Source organism: Fusarium proliferatum (genome assembly GCF_900067095.1).
Source record: "Fusarium proliferatum ET1 genome assembly, contig: FPRO_scaffold005, whole genome shotgun sequence".
In the NCBI taxonomy this organism is placed as follows: domain Eukaryota; kingdom Fungi; phylum Ascomycota; class Sordariomycetes; order Hypocreales; family Nectriaceae; genus Fusarium; species Fusarium proliferatum.
Genome location: NW_022194794.1, coordinates 2,200,963 through 2,220,085, shown reverse-complemented (window position 1 = coordinate 2,220,085; position 19,123 = coordinate 2,200,963). Strand labels below are relative to the sequence as shown.

The window sequence follows — 19,123 nt, the reverse complement described above, 5'->3', positions numbered from 1 at the left end:
ACAATCAATCTGAAAAGAGCATGCGGAGAAGACCCTTTGGTGCATTTGACTTACATACATGTGTTGGAAATTCCTCTAATTTGGCTGGCTGGGCTCAAAGTCCGAATATGACCCCAGTAGCATCTTGGTTCGGTGATATATCTACATCAGATCACCATCTGCCACCTAAGAATGCAACGAGTCTCCGAACTCGACGAACCATCCGAACAACTGAGCTTCTTCACTGAGACTCTTGAGACCCTCTATTCATGTTTATGTAAGCCACTGAATATGCACAACGATACATGTATGCAACGAACTCTGTCCATGTTCCTTGTAAACCTTTTGTAGGAGAGGTGAGAGAAGATGTCAATCTTGAGTAACAGAAATGTTCAAGTCAATTTAGCATAACCTAAGGAGTCCTTTAACTCCCCTGCTTCAGGGCTTTCCCCTTGAGGCCGTTCGTTGATGTGGACTCTAGATTGTTTCTATCAAAAAATCGTCGTAGTGCTTTCAATGCCCACCTGATAAAGCCTCCAGGTGGTATATACCACTCCACAACGCCAAAAACTCCGTTCCCGATCCCAGCATGTAGCTAGCCCTTTTCCATATCCGATCCTTGTCTCACTGCAATGCCATGTATCCTCACTTGGTACCTCGAGGCTTGGCTTTAGAAGCTGCCTTGTCCTTTTTCTCCTGCTTGGCCTTCTTTCGCTTCTCTTCATTCTTCTCATCCAGCTTTCGCTTGTGTGCTGCCTTCTCAGCATCAGTCTTGGGAACTGGTTTAAAGAAACCCTCAAGTCGAGCTTGTTGAGAGCTCTTGAGATTCTTCTCCAGTCGGGCACCTCCACTGCGGACGCGATCCTCCGAGAAACCCTTCTCCGTGACGAGAAACTGAACAAGGCCTTCCATGTCGGGCTTCTCCCATTTGAAATCGCAGTCAGGGTGGTCGGCTTGTCGCACATCAGGCTCGAAAAATAGATCCCGAGCATCCTTATAGGGCCAGTCCTCAGGAATGGTATACTTCTTCTTGGGATCTTTCTCAATCGCCTCAACAACTTTCTCCAATGAACCATGCTCACGGATCAGCTTCAGGGCAGTGCTGGGGCCGACCTTGGGAATTGGGTCGAGGTAATCGCAGCCGAGCAGGATACAAAGATCCACAAACTATACGATGTTAGTCCAATGTATCAACCAATCTGGGTGTCGCAACATACCTGCTTCCTCTCCATGTTAAGGCCCTCGAGGACCTTCTCCAGGTGAATCTCCTGAATAGGCTCCTTGCGCTGTTCGCTGAAGGTAAGATGGCGCAGCAAAATGGGTGCGTTGAAGCAAAGAGTGTCCATATCTTCACTGGCGGCCGCATACACCTTGCCAGCCTGGGCCAAGACAGCACACTGGGCCTCAGCCTCAGTAGGTGCAATGATGTAAGGAATGCCCATGAGCTTCAATAGTCGCTGGCATTCGGTATTGTGCTCTCGGGTGACACGAACAGTTCGCCGCGAAAATTTCTCGATGTCTTCAGCTGTACCAGTCTCCTTAGCCTCCTCAAGGCCTTCGGTAGCTTCCTGCTTGCGTTGGAAACGCTTGGCCAACTCGCCAGACTTGAGTTTAGGCGGTGCACCATCGAAAACGTAGAGGGGCTTGATTCCGTTGTCTACCATGCGCAGAGTACGGTAGAACATGCCCATGAGATGCGATGTTGTCTCGCCGCTCTCGTTCATGAGCTGTTGGCCTTCGGATCGTACGGCGATGAGGAAACTGTAGATACTCATTGAAGCATCCTAATATCATAAGTAATTACTCTTCGTATTGAATATCGTAGTGAGCTTACAATAGCGACCTTCCGGCCGAACTGGTTCTTGATCTCACCCTCCTTGATCGAATCTGGAGCTTCCTCCTTGATGATCGAAAAGAGTTGTTTAATACCCATTTTTGCACTTGTCCTCTGGTACTCTAGGGTTAAGTTGTAGAAGTAAGATTTGAAATGAAGTCAAATCCAAGTGACAAGTAGAAAAGCGAGAATACTTGATCAATGAGAAAAAAAAAAAGAGATGGAGGCGCAAACGAAACGTGAAAGAAGAAGGGACTTTACGCGTGTGGGACGTCATGACGCGCCTGTCGCGAGGGAAACTACAGGGATCTTAATTGACCCCACAACGCGATTGGACTAATACATAATGCTTCAGAGCTGCTTGAAGCTTCACTGTAACATTATGTAATGGATGGACAAAGAGACTTTGTAATTAATGTGACTATCATCACGCTGGATGTGGAAAAGGCCAGTGTTTCAGATGCTGTTGGTATTCTGTTCTTCCAATGTTCCTAGTTAATTCAATATATTCTCTAGGTGTCCATAACTACAGCCAGCCCTGCTTGGGACTACCACTTTGTCACAATAGATGATGCATCGGGGGCAGAGACAAATGTATCGACGTTCAAATATCCAGCTTAGGTTACCACATTCCCCGCTGTCCTCAGAAGTTCTACACTGTCCTCAAGGCAAGCCTCAGGTACTCCGAAGAACCCATCAGGCAGCAGATAGCAGGATGCATCCTGAAAGCTAGAATAATGCTCAAGGCACTGAACCTCTTCCAGCCCTCCTCTGAATCGTCGGCCAAGCACAAAAGTACTTTATCTTAATATACCGCTCGGAATACAGAGCAGTCAAGGATGGGTCTCTCCTTGCGCTCCACCTGGCCGTGCGGAACATGTCACGTAGAAAAGGATCTGGTTTCACATGTTCACATCTTGTCAAGCGTTTGTCATGAAAGATGAGCAAAGGGGCACCTCGTATGTCGTGGGGGTATCGTACAAATCGTCCCCGGCATCTACATTGTATCGTTCTCGACATCTACTCGCAAAGGTCAGTCCCTCGATCTCAACTATACATCCATGAGACAGCCTCATGTCCTTCCTTGGCCATCCATGTTGTCCAGTGTCTTGTCGATCTCCATGATATCCAACATCTCAAACTCCACGTTCCGTCTCGTAAAGTCTTGCGTATCGTCTGCTGCTGCTTCGAGTGTGTCCATAAAGTCAAAGCCAACGGTTCGGCGCGGTGGCTGCAGAGTAGTGTCTGCGTCTTCATCGTAGTTTCCAGAGGCAGATCGAAGTCGTAAGGTACCCGGCTTGACAGTGCTCAGGTTGAACAAAGACTTGGCTGGTCGGTTTTCCCTGCCGTGCACGATGATAGCGTCTGACTTGTCTCCCTTTGAAAACAGGCGTCGTTTTCTTGAGTTTGCCACGGCACCCACAATCTTGCCGGGTCCGCCCTCTCCTTCTCGAACAACAACAATCCTGGACTCGCCGAGAACAATAACATCGGCAGGGAGACCACCATCTTGTGCAATAATACTGTGATCAGGCTCTATCAATAGACCAACTCCGCAACATCTCTCACCCAGCAGGCCAGTTGCCAAATCCATGAGCTTGATCATCTTGACCGGTTGGGCTCCACTGAAAATATCTCCACCTGTTCCAGCAGCCCTTCGGAGTTGAGAATCCCAGAAGCGTGTGACTCCAGGGATGACGCATACATGCTCGAGACCACCGATCCACAGAACCACGGTCTCATCTTGAATGGCACTACCACTTGATGGCAGAGACAACACTTTGATGCCACCTCGGATAGTAGCCAGGCGGTCAAGTGTGATAGCAGAGCTCAGGGATGCAGTAGCCTGTCGTCGAGTGTGCGGTGTCATAGGGGCGAAGTCTCCAGTGCTGTGCTCCTTGTTCTGTGTTGTCACACTCCTAAGTGAGCTTGTCCCCTCCACGTAACCAGAAACGCTGAAGGTCGTCAAGGCGGCTCCCTTGACTCCAGGCTGCAGTTTATTTGAGAGAACAGCGCCTGGTGCAGTAGGACTGGCGCCATCAACGTCCCAGATACCCCACACGCCATCGGCAAGAAGGACTAATATGGCGCGACCGTGTGCTATCCAAGCAGCGTCGATAATTGGTTTCCTTGTCGATGAAGGGCGAGAAAAGGGCTGATACATGGAGAGAAGCCACGAGCCCTGGAGAGGGAAAGGCCCTGTGGCATCTGTGGCGGTGAAAGAGGGTCGCGCAAAGTCGTAGACCCGAACGCCCTGCAGGGCTGAGACAGCAAGCAGCTGTGTCGTATGTGTAGAGTTGAATGATATGCTTGTCAGAGGGTTGGGCAAATACTCGGTCTGGAAAGACTCGACAGGACTGGCAGGTTTATCACTAGCATCTAGCGGTACATCCCATAACCGGAGTACACCAGAAGCCTCTCTGCAGTGCGAGGCAACAACGGCCCTGGGTTTTGTACCAGGCCGCTCTGTGACAATGGGCATGATGAGGTTGATGGCAATGCCCTCGCTGTGTCTGTTCTGGCCACCAAGCAGGATGAGCGACTCTCCCCAGGCTCCGGATCCAGCCTCGCCTGCCAGCAGATCGCTCCTGAGCTCTGATCTTGCCTTGCTCTCTGGTGATGGGGGAGTAAGAGGAAGTGTAATGACGTAGATGTCGTTGGTTACGCAAGACACAGCGAATACCATCTTTTCCGTCAGGACTTTAGCACCTCCCCATGCAGCATCATGTGCTGGTGTTGGGGTCATGGGCATGACCGCAACTTTCAAGACCGCTGTTCCAAGTGCCAGGTCCAGTGTCTGGACGATCTCTGGAAAGGGAGTATCCTCAAGCTCATCTTCAAACTGTGGTTTGTCTTCGTAATGAGATGCTGTTTTGGACTTGGCTGGTGGTTCGTCGTCGTCCGAGTCGATGATCATAATGGAGTCGTCTGTGTTTCCATTCTGCTTTTCGAGTTTAGGCGGGGCCTTCTTCGCAGCCTTGAATCGCTTGCCTCCTCGCCATGCGATCGTTACACCGTTTTCGTGTCCGTATATGAGGATGGTCGCTCCTTGTGGAGAGTAAACTGGATAGGTTTGAACATCGTTTACCCGTCGCGAAAGGTTATATCTATAAAAATGAGAAGGCGTTCTTTGAGCCGAATATCGGTCGAAAACGAGGTTCACCTACGTGAATTGTGTGTTTTGCGCCGTGCGACGAATTCGAGGAGCTGGGATGGAGCTCATGTTGAGTTTGAGCTCGGGCAGTAAGCCCTGTAAGGACTGATATTTGTTCTTGTCTGTAGGTTTATGGGTGGATATTCGGGAATTTGGGTCGGTTCTCGTTGTGTATGCAGTGTGCGAATTGTTTTGTTTGTTCGCCGTTGGTTGATGTTTGCAGACTGGGAACTTTTCCAACGCGACAAGCATCGCGCCAAGCTCGAGCTTCCATGGTCACGTGGTATCCCCTAAGCTTACTCGCCCGAGACCTAGCTACCTACCCTAAGTAGACTTTGATGGTCTTCAAGTTTGACCCTCATATTGTCACTTTCGGTCGGTTTTTTTGGTTGTCCTTTTTACCGTGGCAGAGGCCATTTGTTTTAAAGCGAGAGTAATTTCCGGCTGTTTCATAGAGGTCATGCTGTCGTCTCATACCTCTCATTCACTTATGTGAGCCTCAATGAGTGGAACGTATCAATTAGTTATTACAGATAACAACCTAGGATGCTCAACACGGCATTGCAACATTAATTGGAACACAAATAAAGACTTTTGGGGTATTATAAGAGTCTGTAGCACCTTACCCGAATACCTGCAAAATTTCAGATCGGGCATCGGGACTGAACCCAACTGAACGGGTATCTCTTTGAGTATATGCATCGTGAAGACGAAGTGTCCTACAAGTGAGGCAATCAGGGAGGAAATTACCTATCTTCCTAGCTACATGGCCCGTCGAGAGCCAGTACCAATACAAAACCACATTCACCACTATCACACAATGCAGACAAATGGCGCCCAACAGCTTGCCCAGGGTATATGTATAAACCTAAAACAATAGCTTACCTCAACAGTGATATCAAGGGAAAGACTCAGTCAATGAACCAGCATCTCAAGTCCTACGTAGTGGTATATGACTATGCACAACCCTACACACAGGCGACACCATGACCACCACGATCATCGGTCAATGATAGGGAAAAGATAACGGTCAAGTAAAAAAGTAAATAAAGCGACGATAGGATATCCCGCACTATCCGCCAACCTCCCAATCGTGATATCTCCCCCACGAGGTTGGCACATCTCACGCGTTCCATTGTATCTACGTGACAACTCGCTCCATCGCACCCTGACCAATATCCCGAGAGGACTTCTCGCCCCCTTACTTTTTTAGATCTGACTCTGCCCTACTCAACAAATAGAGGGAGAATTTGTACACAGGAGACATAGGACTCCCAGTCATGAAGAAAAGAAAACAGACGTGCAGATTACACGCGGGTATGATTGCCGCTTGAAATACCCTTACACAAAGACGACATCCATAGTGAAACGGATCCAGGGAAAGATGGCATCTAAAAAGGGCACTTGCGGTATTATTCCCATCTTCTCCAGTCGTTTCGTTAAAGGCTTAGTTGTGAAAAAGGAGGCAATGAGTGGATGGCGTAGGTGAAGCCGGTGTGCCGTGGAGCGTGATTGATCAAATCCAGTCGTAATTCCGCAGACGCAAATAGTAGAAGAAATGTCTAGTCCTACGCCCAGAAAAGAGTCAAACGCCGCCAGATCGTCGGGAGTGATCGATTGGCAAATACACATGAGCTATCATCCCGAAAACGCCGTAAATGCCGATTGTGAAATAATGATTGAGAAGTAATTGGCTTTGAAGATCCCAGACCGGACACTCGTTCATGCGTTGGTGACCTAAATATGTATTAGCAAACAGACGTTTTACAGCAATTTTCATCCCGTTAACTTACCCGTAGAATTCTTCGAGAGTAATCTTGGTTATCGGCGATGCTGCCGTCACTGAGTCGTCGGTGAGCCATGACTGGGTCAAGGCGCGAATCAGTCATAGAGATGCTACCGCTGCTGCCAGGGGGCTTGGAGCCGTTGATGAAAGCATTTACAGCCGCGTTCCGACGGTGCTCCTCCTCTATCTCAGCATTGCGTCGGCGACGAACGAAGAAAATAGCACCACCCCCGATAGCAGCAATGACTACCACGCCGACAACCACGCCGGCGGCAATAGCGGCCACGTTGGGGCCATCTTTCTTATCATCTGAAGCGGCTTCTGAAGTAGTAGCGGCGTCCTGAGTTCCTGTTGCAGGAGAAGACTCCTCTGCGGCAGTAGTCTCCGCAGCCTTGGTGGAAGAAGGGGCAGCACTTGTCGTCGTTTCTTCTGGCACATAATTGTCGGGCGCAAGGTCTTCGCCTGAGTTGTAGACTGACCAGTAATTCTTCAGAGCACCACAAGCCGCTTTGCCGTAGCCAGGGCATGGCCAGTTGCATTTGTCGTCGTCAACTTGATCACCTTCCTTGGGATAAACGTCGCCACAGTAGCACTTGGATGCTTGGACACTGAAAACCTTGGCGCTCTTCTTCTTGCAAATATCCCAGCACCAACCACTTGTTGTCTTCACTCCTTCGTAACCGACTGTCAAGTTGCCATTCGACTTCCAGCAGCCTTGAGAGGTCATCTGGTTGAGGACAGGTTCCACGACAGGATCATTGCTCACTGTTGCGGCATGGACCATGAAGTTAGTGGCAGCCGCAAGGACCATTGTCATGAGTGTTGAGGTTTTCATGATGATCGTTTGTATATCGAAATTTTGAGCGAAAGTGTAGAAAGAGAATATGAGTATGATATGTCGATCGTCGATGCAAACCTCGAATCAGATCAACTGGAGTCGAGTTGAGTCAGATCGTATGGTCACTCCTTCAAACAATAGATCAAATTGAGTCGTCCTTGTCGTCGTGGGCAGAGGCGGCAACACGATGGACCCTTTATTCAAAGTGAACAAGGCCACTGAGGGTGGATGGCTTGGTCCAGCAGTGCCGTCGAGTTGTCAAGAGTTGACGGTGATGAAGGGAGTCCTGGGTATCAATCGCGTACGTGGCCGTGGAAGAACTGCTGTGAGGCGGTCGAACAAAGGAAGATCAAGATTGGATGGCCGCGAGCAAAGGAAAAAAAGACTCGACGATGAAAAGGTGACGCTGGTCGTGATGGTGATGACCACGATAAACGCTTCACAGATGAGAGAAGAACAAACGCTTTGAAAGTGTGGGGGGAGATGAAAGAGGGACTGGAACGAGCGAGCGGCCGGAGGTAGTGGCTTGTTTTGTTGAAAGACGAGATGGAAGTGAGATGAGCAGGAGAGGAAAGGTAGCGAAGCGAAGCGAGTCAGAAGGCACGGGAAAAGGAAAGGGACCAGACGCTCAGCGAAGGGGAGATCCAGAGCCAAAAGCCAAGCAAGACGAGGACCCTCAGTGCACCAGCCAGTAACTGCACGAGCTGGCGAGACAAAGGACCAGGGGGTGCAGGGGCACTTGCCATTTAGTGGAGACACTGTCAGGGATTTAGCAGGGAACCGGCCACCATTTTGGGATCGTCTTCTGGTAGCAGGTGGATAAACTGGGAAGGCCTGGCTTCTCCTTTTGCACAAAATCATGCATAGTATAAGCTCAAATCTTGACGGACAGCCCGCTATCAACCGCTAAACCACCCGATGTTGTTCACCCGAACTCTTTTCCTCAAGGCAGAAGTCTGAAGGCCCACAGTTCTCATTGAATACGGCCGTTAGTCCAACAACTAACGGCGCAATTTTTGCCCGTTTTGTGCAGTCTCGGTCAGTTGCACAAACCTTGAATAATATAGTGCACACTGTCGCCACACTAACCACATTTGGATTATACACACGGACCTGTCCCTTCCTTTGAGACCTGAGTTACACGACACAAACTCGAAACCACACCATCACGGAAACATCTTCCAACTTCGACGGAAGATGCACAGATTCAGATAAAACCGCAGTAAGACCAGAGGATGACAACTATGGTTATTTTGTGACCTGGCGCGAAGATGCTATGTGTCAACCACGGAGTATCGAGTTGCAAGATTCGGAGGAACAGAGGTCATCAGCCACCATCAACACACTCGATCGTGAGCATGAGCGACTTTATCAAGCTCGGCCCCTTCGAAGAAGAAAAGTCTTTGATTTCATTCATGCCTCGTTCCTGAGCACCATCTCGGTACCTTATTGCTCGCACGAAAGTCCAGTTTCTCAAACCCCACCACTCCTTCCAACCTTCTCCTGGATTTCATCAAATTCAACCCCCTGAACAATTACACGCCCCTGCGACGTTGCACTCCGGGCATATACCAGGGGACCACCAGAGGCGCTGTGACCGCTACGACCGCTGAACCCGCCCGCGGGTAAGCCACCTCATCCAATCCAATGCCTGGGTTTTAACCTGAGATATGGAATGTGCTACCACCATTGGAACACGCGTTTTATGATAATTTCTATTTTATTTCTAAAAGAGAGCTTGACACCGGCTCCGAATCCATGAGGGACCTATCCCTCTCGATTCTGGACCGCACCGTCAGTGAACATCGACTGCTTAAACATCCATGGCCGCGAACTTTTGGCGTTTGATTTGCATTATCGGCTTTTCAAACAGGTGCAAACCCTACTCCCGTATGGTTCACGCAATTTGTGGATGATATTCAGGAACGGCATAGTCCAGTACGTATCTCACCCTCCATCTTCCTAAAATGGACTTTATACCGCAGATCTTGGCCATGCTCGGCCTGCTTTTGAGGCACCATGGCTGTTCAAGAATTTACCCATTTTAACCACGGCACTTATTACTCACACATTTTCCTTTGAAATGGTAACGCCAACCGTTTGTTGAGGACGCCATCTCGAAGCCCATGAACAACACTATGAGGGACTTGTTCATTCTACCCGTCCTGCCAAGAAATAGACTACGCTCATCGATGCTAGACAGGCTTCTAGCGATTGAGTTGATCGAAGCTGACAACAATCCACCTCTAAGTGGGGGGCTTCCAACATTCATTTGCATGTCAATGCACCCCCGCGGCAACACGCAGCTTGGTATTTGGTCTGGAAGCTTTCATAAGTCTAATCACATTTTGTGCAAAATCTGTCCAAGTATTGTGCGCTTCCTGAGTGGGTTAACTCACTGTCCACAGGAGGTGCGCGTCAGCTAATTACCTGTGGTCACCACCGTATCGGTCCACGTGTCTCGTGAGGCTTGTTGCTGAACTTTGACGGTCCAGTCAGAATACGACCTGCAAGTTATTCCTGGAAGGCGCTTAATAGACCTACTCCGTATACTACGGTGCGATCGAGTGATGGGAGCTCCAAATCAGGGAATAGCTTCTCTCAAAATAACAGATCACAGATAAGTCAGCGGTCATTTCGGTGCATCAAAGTCCCCACCATAACAGTCGGAGTCGAGAGCAAGGCATGATGGCTTCAAGGCAGTTGATATGCTTGACTTGAGTCAAAGGATATCGCATACAGCGACTATCTTCTTTCGACTAGCGGACTTGTGTCATTGGACCTGCATTAATACGATCGTGACTTGCCTCGCCCAACCAACAATAACCAGTGTCTCGGTATCTGGTCCTGCACAGTCTAATGGAATACCTACAAGGATGAATCTAAGCCGTCACATCTAAGTATATTCGTTGCGGTATTTTGAACTATTGAGAAACGGAACGAATATGATTCTCACTGCAAGCATTGCGACAGGAGAAATCAGCGGCTACCGATTGAAACAGCAAATGGAGACGGCGTCTGCTACCACTCGATATAGCCAAGCCGTCGAAGCGAAACCGAAGATTTGTTGACTAGCTTCTGTAAGCCGAAACCAAGAATAGGTACTATTGTGTGGAAAGAATGAACCAGACGCTGCCACAGAAGAGAAAATTTGCAACCTCGGAGTCTCGAATGTAAATCGAACTTGTTCAAAAAGACACTTTCAGCTGAATCGATCACAACTCCACCGATTTTGAGTTGTTTGTTCGGCCCACGGACCATGCAAGCTTGGATTATGCCAACTTAGAAAAATGCACAATTCCTGTTTTGTGCAGCCTTCCGATAAGGTTATCCTCGCATTTCTGGGTTGGTTCCTACATCACATACTACGGTTATGGACTTGCCCCTTTTGTCGATGTTCATATCAAAGCCTCTCTCTTCCATCCGGTCTGCCCTTGGCCAAATGTCACCTGTGGGTCATATCAACCTCCTTCATAAAAGGGCCGCGAAGCAATAAGCAATTCGCAACACGATTTGCTCCTAGAGTTCCGAGATTGATACGTCCTAGAACACCAATGCACGAGATCGACGATGAAAGTCTGAAACTCATCGAGGCAGCGAATGGAATAGCCAAGTCGCAAGAATGGCGGCATTCGACTCTGCTCCGGCTATGAAAAGAAAGCACAACAATTAACGCGATTAATAAAGCATGGAACATGGCAGCGGGTCGATTCGCCAAGCAGCCCCTAACTTACTGTATCATACGTAGCTCCAAACAGGCTTCAGGGCTCTTCTGGCAAGGCAGATTCTGGCTTTGCCAGCAAGAGGCGTTCAAGCCCCTCTCTGATCTCGGCATGCATCTCTGATGAACAGGCTTGTCCCTAACCCGTCATCCATCTCCATGGCGGCTAAGAGATGTGTCGACCGTCCGTTGCATCGAGGATACTCGATGCTAAAACCCAGTGGAGATTGTTCTAAATCAAGGGACCCGTGGATAATCATCTTGGGTAATCGCTGGCATGGCATCCTTGACGATGCAACTTCAACGCTTGGTGTTCTGGTTTGATGCTCCACGCTCAATATTCCGAGCCGGAATATAAGATTGTTCCAGCCGGTCGGGACTGTCGGCTTTTGCAGGCGACATTGAGCGTAATAAGTCCGTCCTGTCTCGAGCAAAACGAAATGCAGTCGCATTGACGACTAGATTGACCATTTGACACAGTGAAGCTTATGTCCTGGTCACAAACGTTATGGCCTCTTTATATGGGAATGCTGAATCTCAAGTGATTGGGCTGCAGTCTCTTTAGACATTGAGGCGTTAACTAACTAGGTACTGGGCTCAACATGGCTTTCGTTCCGAACCATCCGCCAAGACCGTTTTTGTGCCTCGTCGGATGTTTTCTGGTCTTTTATTTGGAAGAGAAGACATACAAAGTCACATCCATTGCCGCCGATTTTTCGTCTGCTAGTTTCGAATAGAGAACATAGGCACAAACGCGGACATATGACTTCGGAGTATCTGTATAAATCGATAGATATATGTTTGAGAACTACGAAGTATCTGATACGGAAACGACCTGCGCTAGGGTTAGTGAGGCCAACGCAAATTGTCCCTTTCCGCCACCAGCATACCCATATATGCATCTTTACATGCGGCTTGCATTATTACACGACATGGAAGATATAACCTCACAATAACCCCCCCTTTTCCTGCATAAGTCTATGTATCAATAATCAAGCTGCGTATTTGTCACCGTTCGCTGGTATGCGGCCCGTTGATCCCCAGTCTTATATCCAGCCTGGAGAATGGGAGATTGTCTGATAAGTCTTGGGGGGCTATTTTTGGAGGATTCAATCTTAAAAACTCATCAGCTATTGGTGGCCGCTTTCACCTCCCTCAATCGACTTTCCAATTTCGTGTCTCTGCCTGCACGCGATTGTGATAATGGAGATTGAGTTGACAACTGCGCCGCCACCATGACCAAGAATCAGAAATATTCTTCTAAGTCCATCCATTTCCAGCCTCTCGTAGCATCATGGTTTGTTCTTGGGAAGACGGGATATCTCTGGGCTTTGCCAGCAATGCAACGCAATACAAGGACACCCTCAGCCCGTTCTATCTCCCTGCCCTGCATTATTTGTCTGGTGGCGGTGGAAACACGAGCTCCGTCATACCAGTCGGTGACAAGTGTCAGAGACACTGTGTCTCATTGCCCTGTGGAGTCTTGGCACGATTTCGTGATATCGAGATGATACATACTCCGTACAAGACTATCGATTCTGTGGATTTCAATTTTCTACAGCCAATTCTCCCTAATCGTCATATTCACTTCATATTCACTTCATTTAGTCTCATGCTTACCTCTGCTCCTGTGTATATCAACCAACCCGATGCTCATTCTGGCATAACGCTATGTCATTTCAGCTTCCCTCTCAATAAGGAGGCCATTGCCAACCGGTCCTTGTTTCAAGGGAGCTGAGCTGACTTCCGCTTGAGCATCTTTCTGTAGCATGGGTTTCGAATCGGCCTGTGGCCTCAGACTCTTCCTTTTGCGTTGTCTGCAGCACCCAAAGATTCTAGACAAGCGTCAGACTCGTGCGTGTTTCCGGTCAGTCATAGGAAACAATGGCTTAAACACTCACGCAAAAAATATCAACATCAGCCCACCAGCAAGCCCCGAGCCCACCCCGGCGCCTATCCTTTGTCGCGAGCTCAAGTCTGCTTTGTGGTTAACAAGAATACCGAGAGAGTCTCTATCAAGTGATGCACTGACCAGACTCGGTCCCGAGGTTTGGTTTATCGGCGTCCGTTGGTTGAGGACCTCCTCCGTCTGTTCTTGAGGGCTCAATTGTTGGTTCCGCAGTGAAGGTTAACGGATTGCTAGAAGTTGCGTCTCTAGTCTCTGTAACGACTGTCACTGTCGTCCTTGCCGTGGCACAGAAATATGCTTCTGCTGAGAGTTGTGGCCATGTGTAGGTTGCACATGCAGAAAGCGAACCATCGGTGCTGTATCTGCTTTAATATAGCCTTCTGAATCCAACATCAGTGAGCCTACCATTGAATGGTATTACTGTTTAGTGCTGTGCCTGACTCAATACATGTCGTGGCGATTGCACATCTCTCATAACCGCAGCATCCAGCATAGGCATTGTCGTGGCCCCATATGAACAAGAATCCGCATGATCTAGACGTGCATTCGATTGCACGATCGAAATCTGGACAAGGTCTCCCATTAGTTGATGGCTTGCACGCCGTGATGACAACCCTACCTCCATCGATGTACCCGCAAGTTTCTGAAGACACAATACTGCTAATCTGTGAAGTGACCAGTGCAGCAAGACTGAAGCCAACGGTGAATAGAACAATGGATCTCGACATACTCAGGGCACTAGTATCATTAGAATGAGCTTCTGTACACTTGGTACGGTTTCCGGCTCTGTTGATGGGTAAGAATGTCTCGAGGCTTGAGCCTTATATGAGACCCGACACTGTACAACGAGGCTCGGCATTCGGTCTGTCCATTTCAAGCCAGTGGCATGAACTATCGAGACTACCTGCGCTGATGAGCCTTTCATTTGTTGCTATTGGACCTTGGCTGCGCCCAGAACACGCCGCCTTCAGCCGCAGCTGAGTATTATTGGGGGGCGAGTCTTGATAAGATTTGAGACAAAATCGGGCTGAAGTCAGTGAGCGACATTGCTCAGCATTTCGAGATTGAACATCCCAGCGGCGTGTTCATCGTAATCATCAGCGAGCCTCAGTCAAAATGTCCAGTCTCAGCACCGATTGCTCGCAATGGACAAAACTAAACGATTTCAGCGAATACATTCAGGATCTCGACTCTAAAACACAGTTTAATAAGAGCTTACTAGAGTATTGTAAGAGCGAGATATGTAACGCTATCTATGGCACAGGAAATCCTGACATATCTGGAATTGGGGTCTGTCTCAATGATCCTCCATACATGATGTATTGTAACTGACATTCCGCAACAGGTTGCTGTTGGTTATGTTCTCGAGATCATACTGAGCATACTACTATCTCTTGCAGTCATAATGTCCAAGCGAAGTGGCAAGAATAGCCATGGGCGTGAAGTTGCAAAAGCCGGCCTTGAAGCATTTGTCGACTGTGCTGCATATTTTGCACTGGCGCTACAGCTGGCTACGATCGCTGTACTTGCTCGCAAAGACTATGGTATCAGCACTGCGGACTTGGGCGCTATAGAAGCTCGAATATCCCAATCTGTCGCCGTCGTTAGCATGATGCCGCTTCTGTACCCGGTTGCTCTGTTGGAGCCAGCAGCGAAAAGCAGCGCGAGAGCCAGTATTAAACACAACGCCAGACTACTTCTCCTCAGTGTAACTGTTGCACTGTCATTCTATCCCTTCTTATCGAGGTGCATTCATGCCTTTGACATAAGCCCCATCGGTGAGGGTAAGGGCTCAGAGGTATCGCCTACAGACTGGAGTGTCGTTGAGGATATGTGCTTTCCCGCAGAGTACAGAAATATTGGGCGATCGACAACTTTCAAATCTCTAAATGGCTTAGAATTGACTGCCTCCCTGATTACATACATCTTCACATTCTGGCTCCTTGCTGGTCTACCTGGCACATGCTACGACCATGACGAGAAGGCAAAGGTTACCAAAGGAGCAGAAGACAAGGTCTCTTGGCGTGAGAGTGTCAACAAGTGGTTCAGTGACAGGCCACTTGCTGCCGTCCTTCCTCTTCTTGTGTTGGTTGGACTGACCATACCACTGCTGGTGGTGATCTTCACACTTAGAAACGTCCAGGAGCAAATGTCGGAGAACATGGGTGAAAAATACGATGGGAATTACTGGGGATTTGGACAGATTGTGTCTATCATACTGTTTATCCCTGTTGGAGTCGAAATGGCATATCGGTTGAGATTCAGTTCAGTACACGCATACAAACTAGATGGATAAGAAAGGGGTGAGTCATAAGGTCTATTTCTTTAATCCAAGCTTATACCAAGTTGTTGCATTCCATTCTTTATAGTTGACTGCATGAAACTAATCCCAGAACTCCTTTACTACGCGACATGCATCACAGTATTCCATCCAAGGAACGAATATCTTCCTTCATGGCGTCGGGAACTCAGCTGTGCCAGGCGGTTTGAGTTTAGTTGAATTGACAGTAAGCATACTTGGCGCCGGTAAGACAATGGTTAGGGACATTTGTACCCTTGGCGTAGCTGGTAACTTTCATGCAGGATTCACTACTCGAAGTGTTAGCTACCAGGTGAAGGGTGTTTACTGTTGCGTGATACATACACCTCCTTTCCAATGGTGCAGAAGCATCTGTTCTCAGTCTTGGCTGAGGAGACTGAAGACGTGAGTCCACTCAAGTTGAGTTTGGCCATCTTCCTGATGGGATAGCAACCGTGCTTGCAGTTGCCCCCAAGGTTCATCTTATCGCAGACCTTCATTTGGCAACACTCAGCAGCGGTAGCCATCTCGGCACCGAAGCCGAGGGCAAAGATGGCGGTGGCAAGAGCGGTGAACTTCATATTCGTTGTTGGAAGTGAAGAGTCTGGGATGGGGAGTTGAGTTGGGGAGTTTGAAGCGAGAATGAAGATGGATGAGTGATGTGGCCAACTAGTAGAGCGAGAGGACCTCTATTTATACTACACAGATTACCATTTAGCCCCTGATCCTGTGTCTTCACGAGACATTTATCGCTGACCGAACTTTCATGTCAGTTCAAGCGTCCTAGCTTCGTCAATGAATACGAGGAGCATGCTTCCCTGGGCATTGACACAACAGGTCTTGGCCAAGAAACGAGCGTAGCAGAGCGGATATGATTAGGTAGTGGGCCATGTTCACACCACGCACGACGTATGTATGTTCGAGATAATGTTTTCGTGCTAAGAATAAGCTTAAGCATACTCACTCTAAGGAAATAATGAGGCTGCGTCGTAAGATTTGCCAAGTCAACGTATTGGGAACTCAGACAAGACTCTTCAAGTCCATGAAGCTTTTTGGACATCATCTTGATCACAATGAAAGAACCCAAAGTACTCGGATGCATAGGGGTGATACCTCTTTGCCAAAAGCTGACTCCATACCCATGCAAATGTGTTGGTTAAAGGTCTGTTGGTTGAAGTCGTGAAGAATCAGCAGGGGTTGTCTGGTGTTGGTACCTGTACCGAGCGCCCAGGTTACTCATTTGTCTCTAGCTCAAGCTGTGATTGGCGGAGCATGGTTAAGCTTGTAATGATTTTCCCTAGCTCCGGAGTTCAGATGCTGTGCTGGCACCTGTGCACGCCGGAAGTCGGCATTCTCTGTACCTAATAGAAACAAGGAATAGCATGCCATATGTAGTGAACTGAACTGTGAACGTAACCGATTTTAAGTAAGTATTTGACAGGTTGGTGTCTACGAGAAGTTTTATAGGTACGCACAGTTCTGTGAAGTCGGAAGACTATTTATTGGACATTAACAAGATAGATTTGAGCCAACGACAAACAGTTCTTTGAGCAGGCCGACACTCAACACCTCAAATCCACATTTCACTTTAGATGGCCTGAGAGTGGTCCAGTTGGAGACCTATGTTAGGTGAGCATATGCATACGCAGGGGCCAGAAAGTCAAAGCACGGTGATTTTGAGGTGCTGTTGGTCAAAAGTTCTAGAGAAGGACAACACGTTGATAGCAACTGAGACAACTACGAACTGCGATGGTTTCATCAAACCAGAAAGATATGTTACAAAACTACGAAACAGAGACAGAGTCAAAGACTTGAGTAGACTTCTACCTTGATATAGTTATGCTTGTGGGTCTGGTTATCGAGTGTCAGAGTGAAGAAGAGAATTTACTAGTTGCCATCCTTAAATCAGGCCACCTGCATATAGGCGAAAGGTGCGGCGGAGTATTTTTACTCCAGCACTATGAGTTATTTCTAACAACGGTTGACTGCACTCGTTTCTATCGTCATATAACCAGGTCAAAGTGTTGCAGTTGCATCACCCCCGAGTGTCCCGGAGCCAACCACGTCCGACCGTTCCGAGATCTATAACATCACACATGTGATGATCCTCTAGCCTTCTCTTAATCAAGCAGACCGAATAATTTCTCTTCACAAGCTAAGAGACTTCGTATTCAGAATGTATCAGAAAGGTTTGAGGGCTGGGATTCGTCTCCCCAACACGTAAGCCCTCGGACTTAAGATGTGCGGGATACATATGCTCTCGGAGTGGCACTTATTACCAGCTCTCATGAGTTATGTAATCTTTATGGTTGAACTCACAGCATGGTAGCATAGTCGGCCATGCAATCGCTGGCAGTTGAGATCGTCTCAACTTGAATGTGTGGTTTCCTCTTGTCTCGTGCCCTGCAGGTTGTAAGTGAAATGATTGGAGTGCCCTCGGGGGAGCAGGAAAACATCAGACCTTGATCTAGTGTGTCAAGATAAACTTGAGGGATCCTAAGCTTATCCTGGATTTGTACTAGACTCATGTTGAGTTACCTCAGCCTTTTTGCCATTTTGGATCAAGGCCCCGAGTTTTCTTTTCTCCCCTACCTTAGAGTACAACGTAATCAGAAGTGTGTCAATGACTGACGCCGATAACATATTGCGGACCATGAGATCACGCATTGAGAGATAGAGTGTACGAAGCAGTCACTTCGAGTAGGAATGTCGTCATATAACTTTAGATGTAGTATTAGCTAGTCACAATCTATGGCTTAAGGTCACCCTCCCCGGGGGGCTACACTGTACTCCGTAAGTATTTTGTATCCAAGTTCGCGAAACGAATCGGCGCAAAGTCAGCGTTACCACTTGCAAAGGGTTCAGTAATCTTGGCAGTGAACTCTGTACAGAGCTGGCTTGGAGTCATTTGTGCTGCCGCTTTGGAGTGTTTGCAACAAGATTCTAGCACCTTGAATATTAGAGGTTCTAATCGAGGGTAAAAAGCCTACAGCCCGAGTCTAATTCGGAGGTATATAACCACACTGGTATCTCAAAACTACCTGCATTGACGACGTTGAAAGTCTCAGAAGCTCACATCCTATACCATCCAACGCAGTGACTTGGAGACCAACAGGAGCTTAGACTGAAGGCTCGCTAGGTCATACAACATTTGATTAGATCGAAAGTAAAGTATGAGGAGTTTGTATTTGAAGCAATCATTCCACTCAACATTTCATATAAATATCAATGTGAAAGAATTATCGTAGAGATTGCACGGACCTGCTAGGTACCTACTACACAGAGTAACTATCAGAACATCCAACACGTTTAACCCCCTTCAATTCCTAGTTCAGTACGTAGAAGCAGATAACTAATTGGCGATTTAATTTCTGACAACGGTTGGAATTGCGACAAGTGAGTGGCCATTAACACAACAGCGCCGATACATCGAGGCCTCTCTTTCACGCGGCTTCATTACCTTGATTGGCTGGGATAAAATGTTTGCAGAAGCTTGGACAGCCCGAGGATGATATGCATAATCTCGATGTGAAATTAATAGGCTGGGGTCATGACTAAAGTAGATGGGAACTGAGGGAGAGGTGATAAAACACTGACAATATG

General features: G+C 48.0%; 6 protein-coding genes across 6 annotated transcripts; 1 reads left to right on the top strand and 5 right to left on the bottom strand.

Moving 5' to 3' along the window:
- Window positions 1–624: 624 nt before the first annotated feature.
- On the bottom strand, window positions 625–1,912 carry FPRO_10984 (putative DNA repair endonuclease rad2; the record flags this gene model as incomplete). The annotated part of the gene is made up of 3 exons (XM_031232007.1): window positions 625–1,146; window positions 1,197–1,763; window positions 1,814–1,912. The coding sequence occupies 3 exons, from the start codon at window positions 1,910–1,912 to the stop codon at window positions 625–627; spliced, it is 1,188 nt and encodes a 395-aa protein (XP_031081987.1).
- Window positions 1,913–2,885: 973 nt separating this feature from the next.
- Window positions 2,886–5,036, bottom strand: FPRO_10983 (uncharacterized protein; the record flags this gene model as incomplete). The annotated part of the gene is made up of 2 exons (XM_031232006.1): window positions 2,886–4,920; window positions 4,981–5,036. 2 exons carry the CDS (start codon window positions 5,034–5,036, stop codon window positions 2,886–2,888), a joined length of 2,091 nt encoding a protein of 696 aa, XP_031081986.1.
- A 1,653-nt stretch (window positions 5,037–6,689) lies between these two features.
- FPRO_10982 (uncharacterized protein) lies at window positions 6,690–7,588 on the bottom strand (the record flags this gene model as incomplete). Its single annotated transcript, XM_031232004.1, has 2 exons — window positions 6,690–6,704; window positions 6,761–7,588. 2 exons carry the CDS (start codon window positions 7,586–7,588, stop codon window positions 6,690–6,692), a joined length of 843 nt encoding a protein of 280 aa, XP_031081985.1.
- A 5,393-nt stretch (window positions 7,589–12,981) lies between these two features.
- On the bottom strand, window positions 12,982–13,949 carry FPRO_10981 (uncharacterized protein; the record flags this gene model as incomplete). Its single annotated transcript, XM_031232003.1, has 4 exons — window positions 12,982–13,129; window positions 13,214–13,289; window positions 13,345–13,577; window positions 13,627–13,949. 4 exons carry the CDS (start codon window positions 13,947–13,949, stop codon window positions 12,982–12,984), a joined length of 780 nt encoding a protein of 259 aa, XP_031081984.1.
- A 388-nt stretch (window positions 13,950–14,337) lies between these two features.
- On the top strand, window positions 14,338–15,517 carry FPRO_10980 (uncharacterized protein; the record flags this gene model as incomplete). The annotated part of the gene is made up of 2 exons (XM_031232002.1): window positions 14,338–14,511; window positions 14,567–15,517. The coding sequence occupies 2 exons, from the start codon at window positions 14,338–14,340 to the stop codon at window positions 15,515–15,517; spliced, it is 1,125 nt and encodes a 374-aa protein (XP_031081983.1).
- Window positions 15,518–15,713: 196 nt separating this feature from the next.
- On the bottom strand, window positions 15,714–16,101 carry FPRO_10979 (uncharacterized protein; the record flags this gene model as incomplete). The annotated part of the gene is made up of 2 exons (XM_031232001.1): window positions 15,714–15,810; window positions 15,866–16,101. The coding sequence occupies 2 exons, from the start codon at window positions 16,099–16,101 to the stop codon at window positions 15,714–15,716; spliced, it is 333 nt and encodes a 110-aa protein (XP_031081982.1).
- Window positions 16,102–19,123: the final 3,022 nt, after the last annotated feature.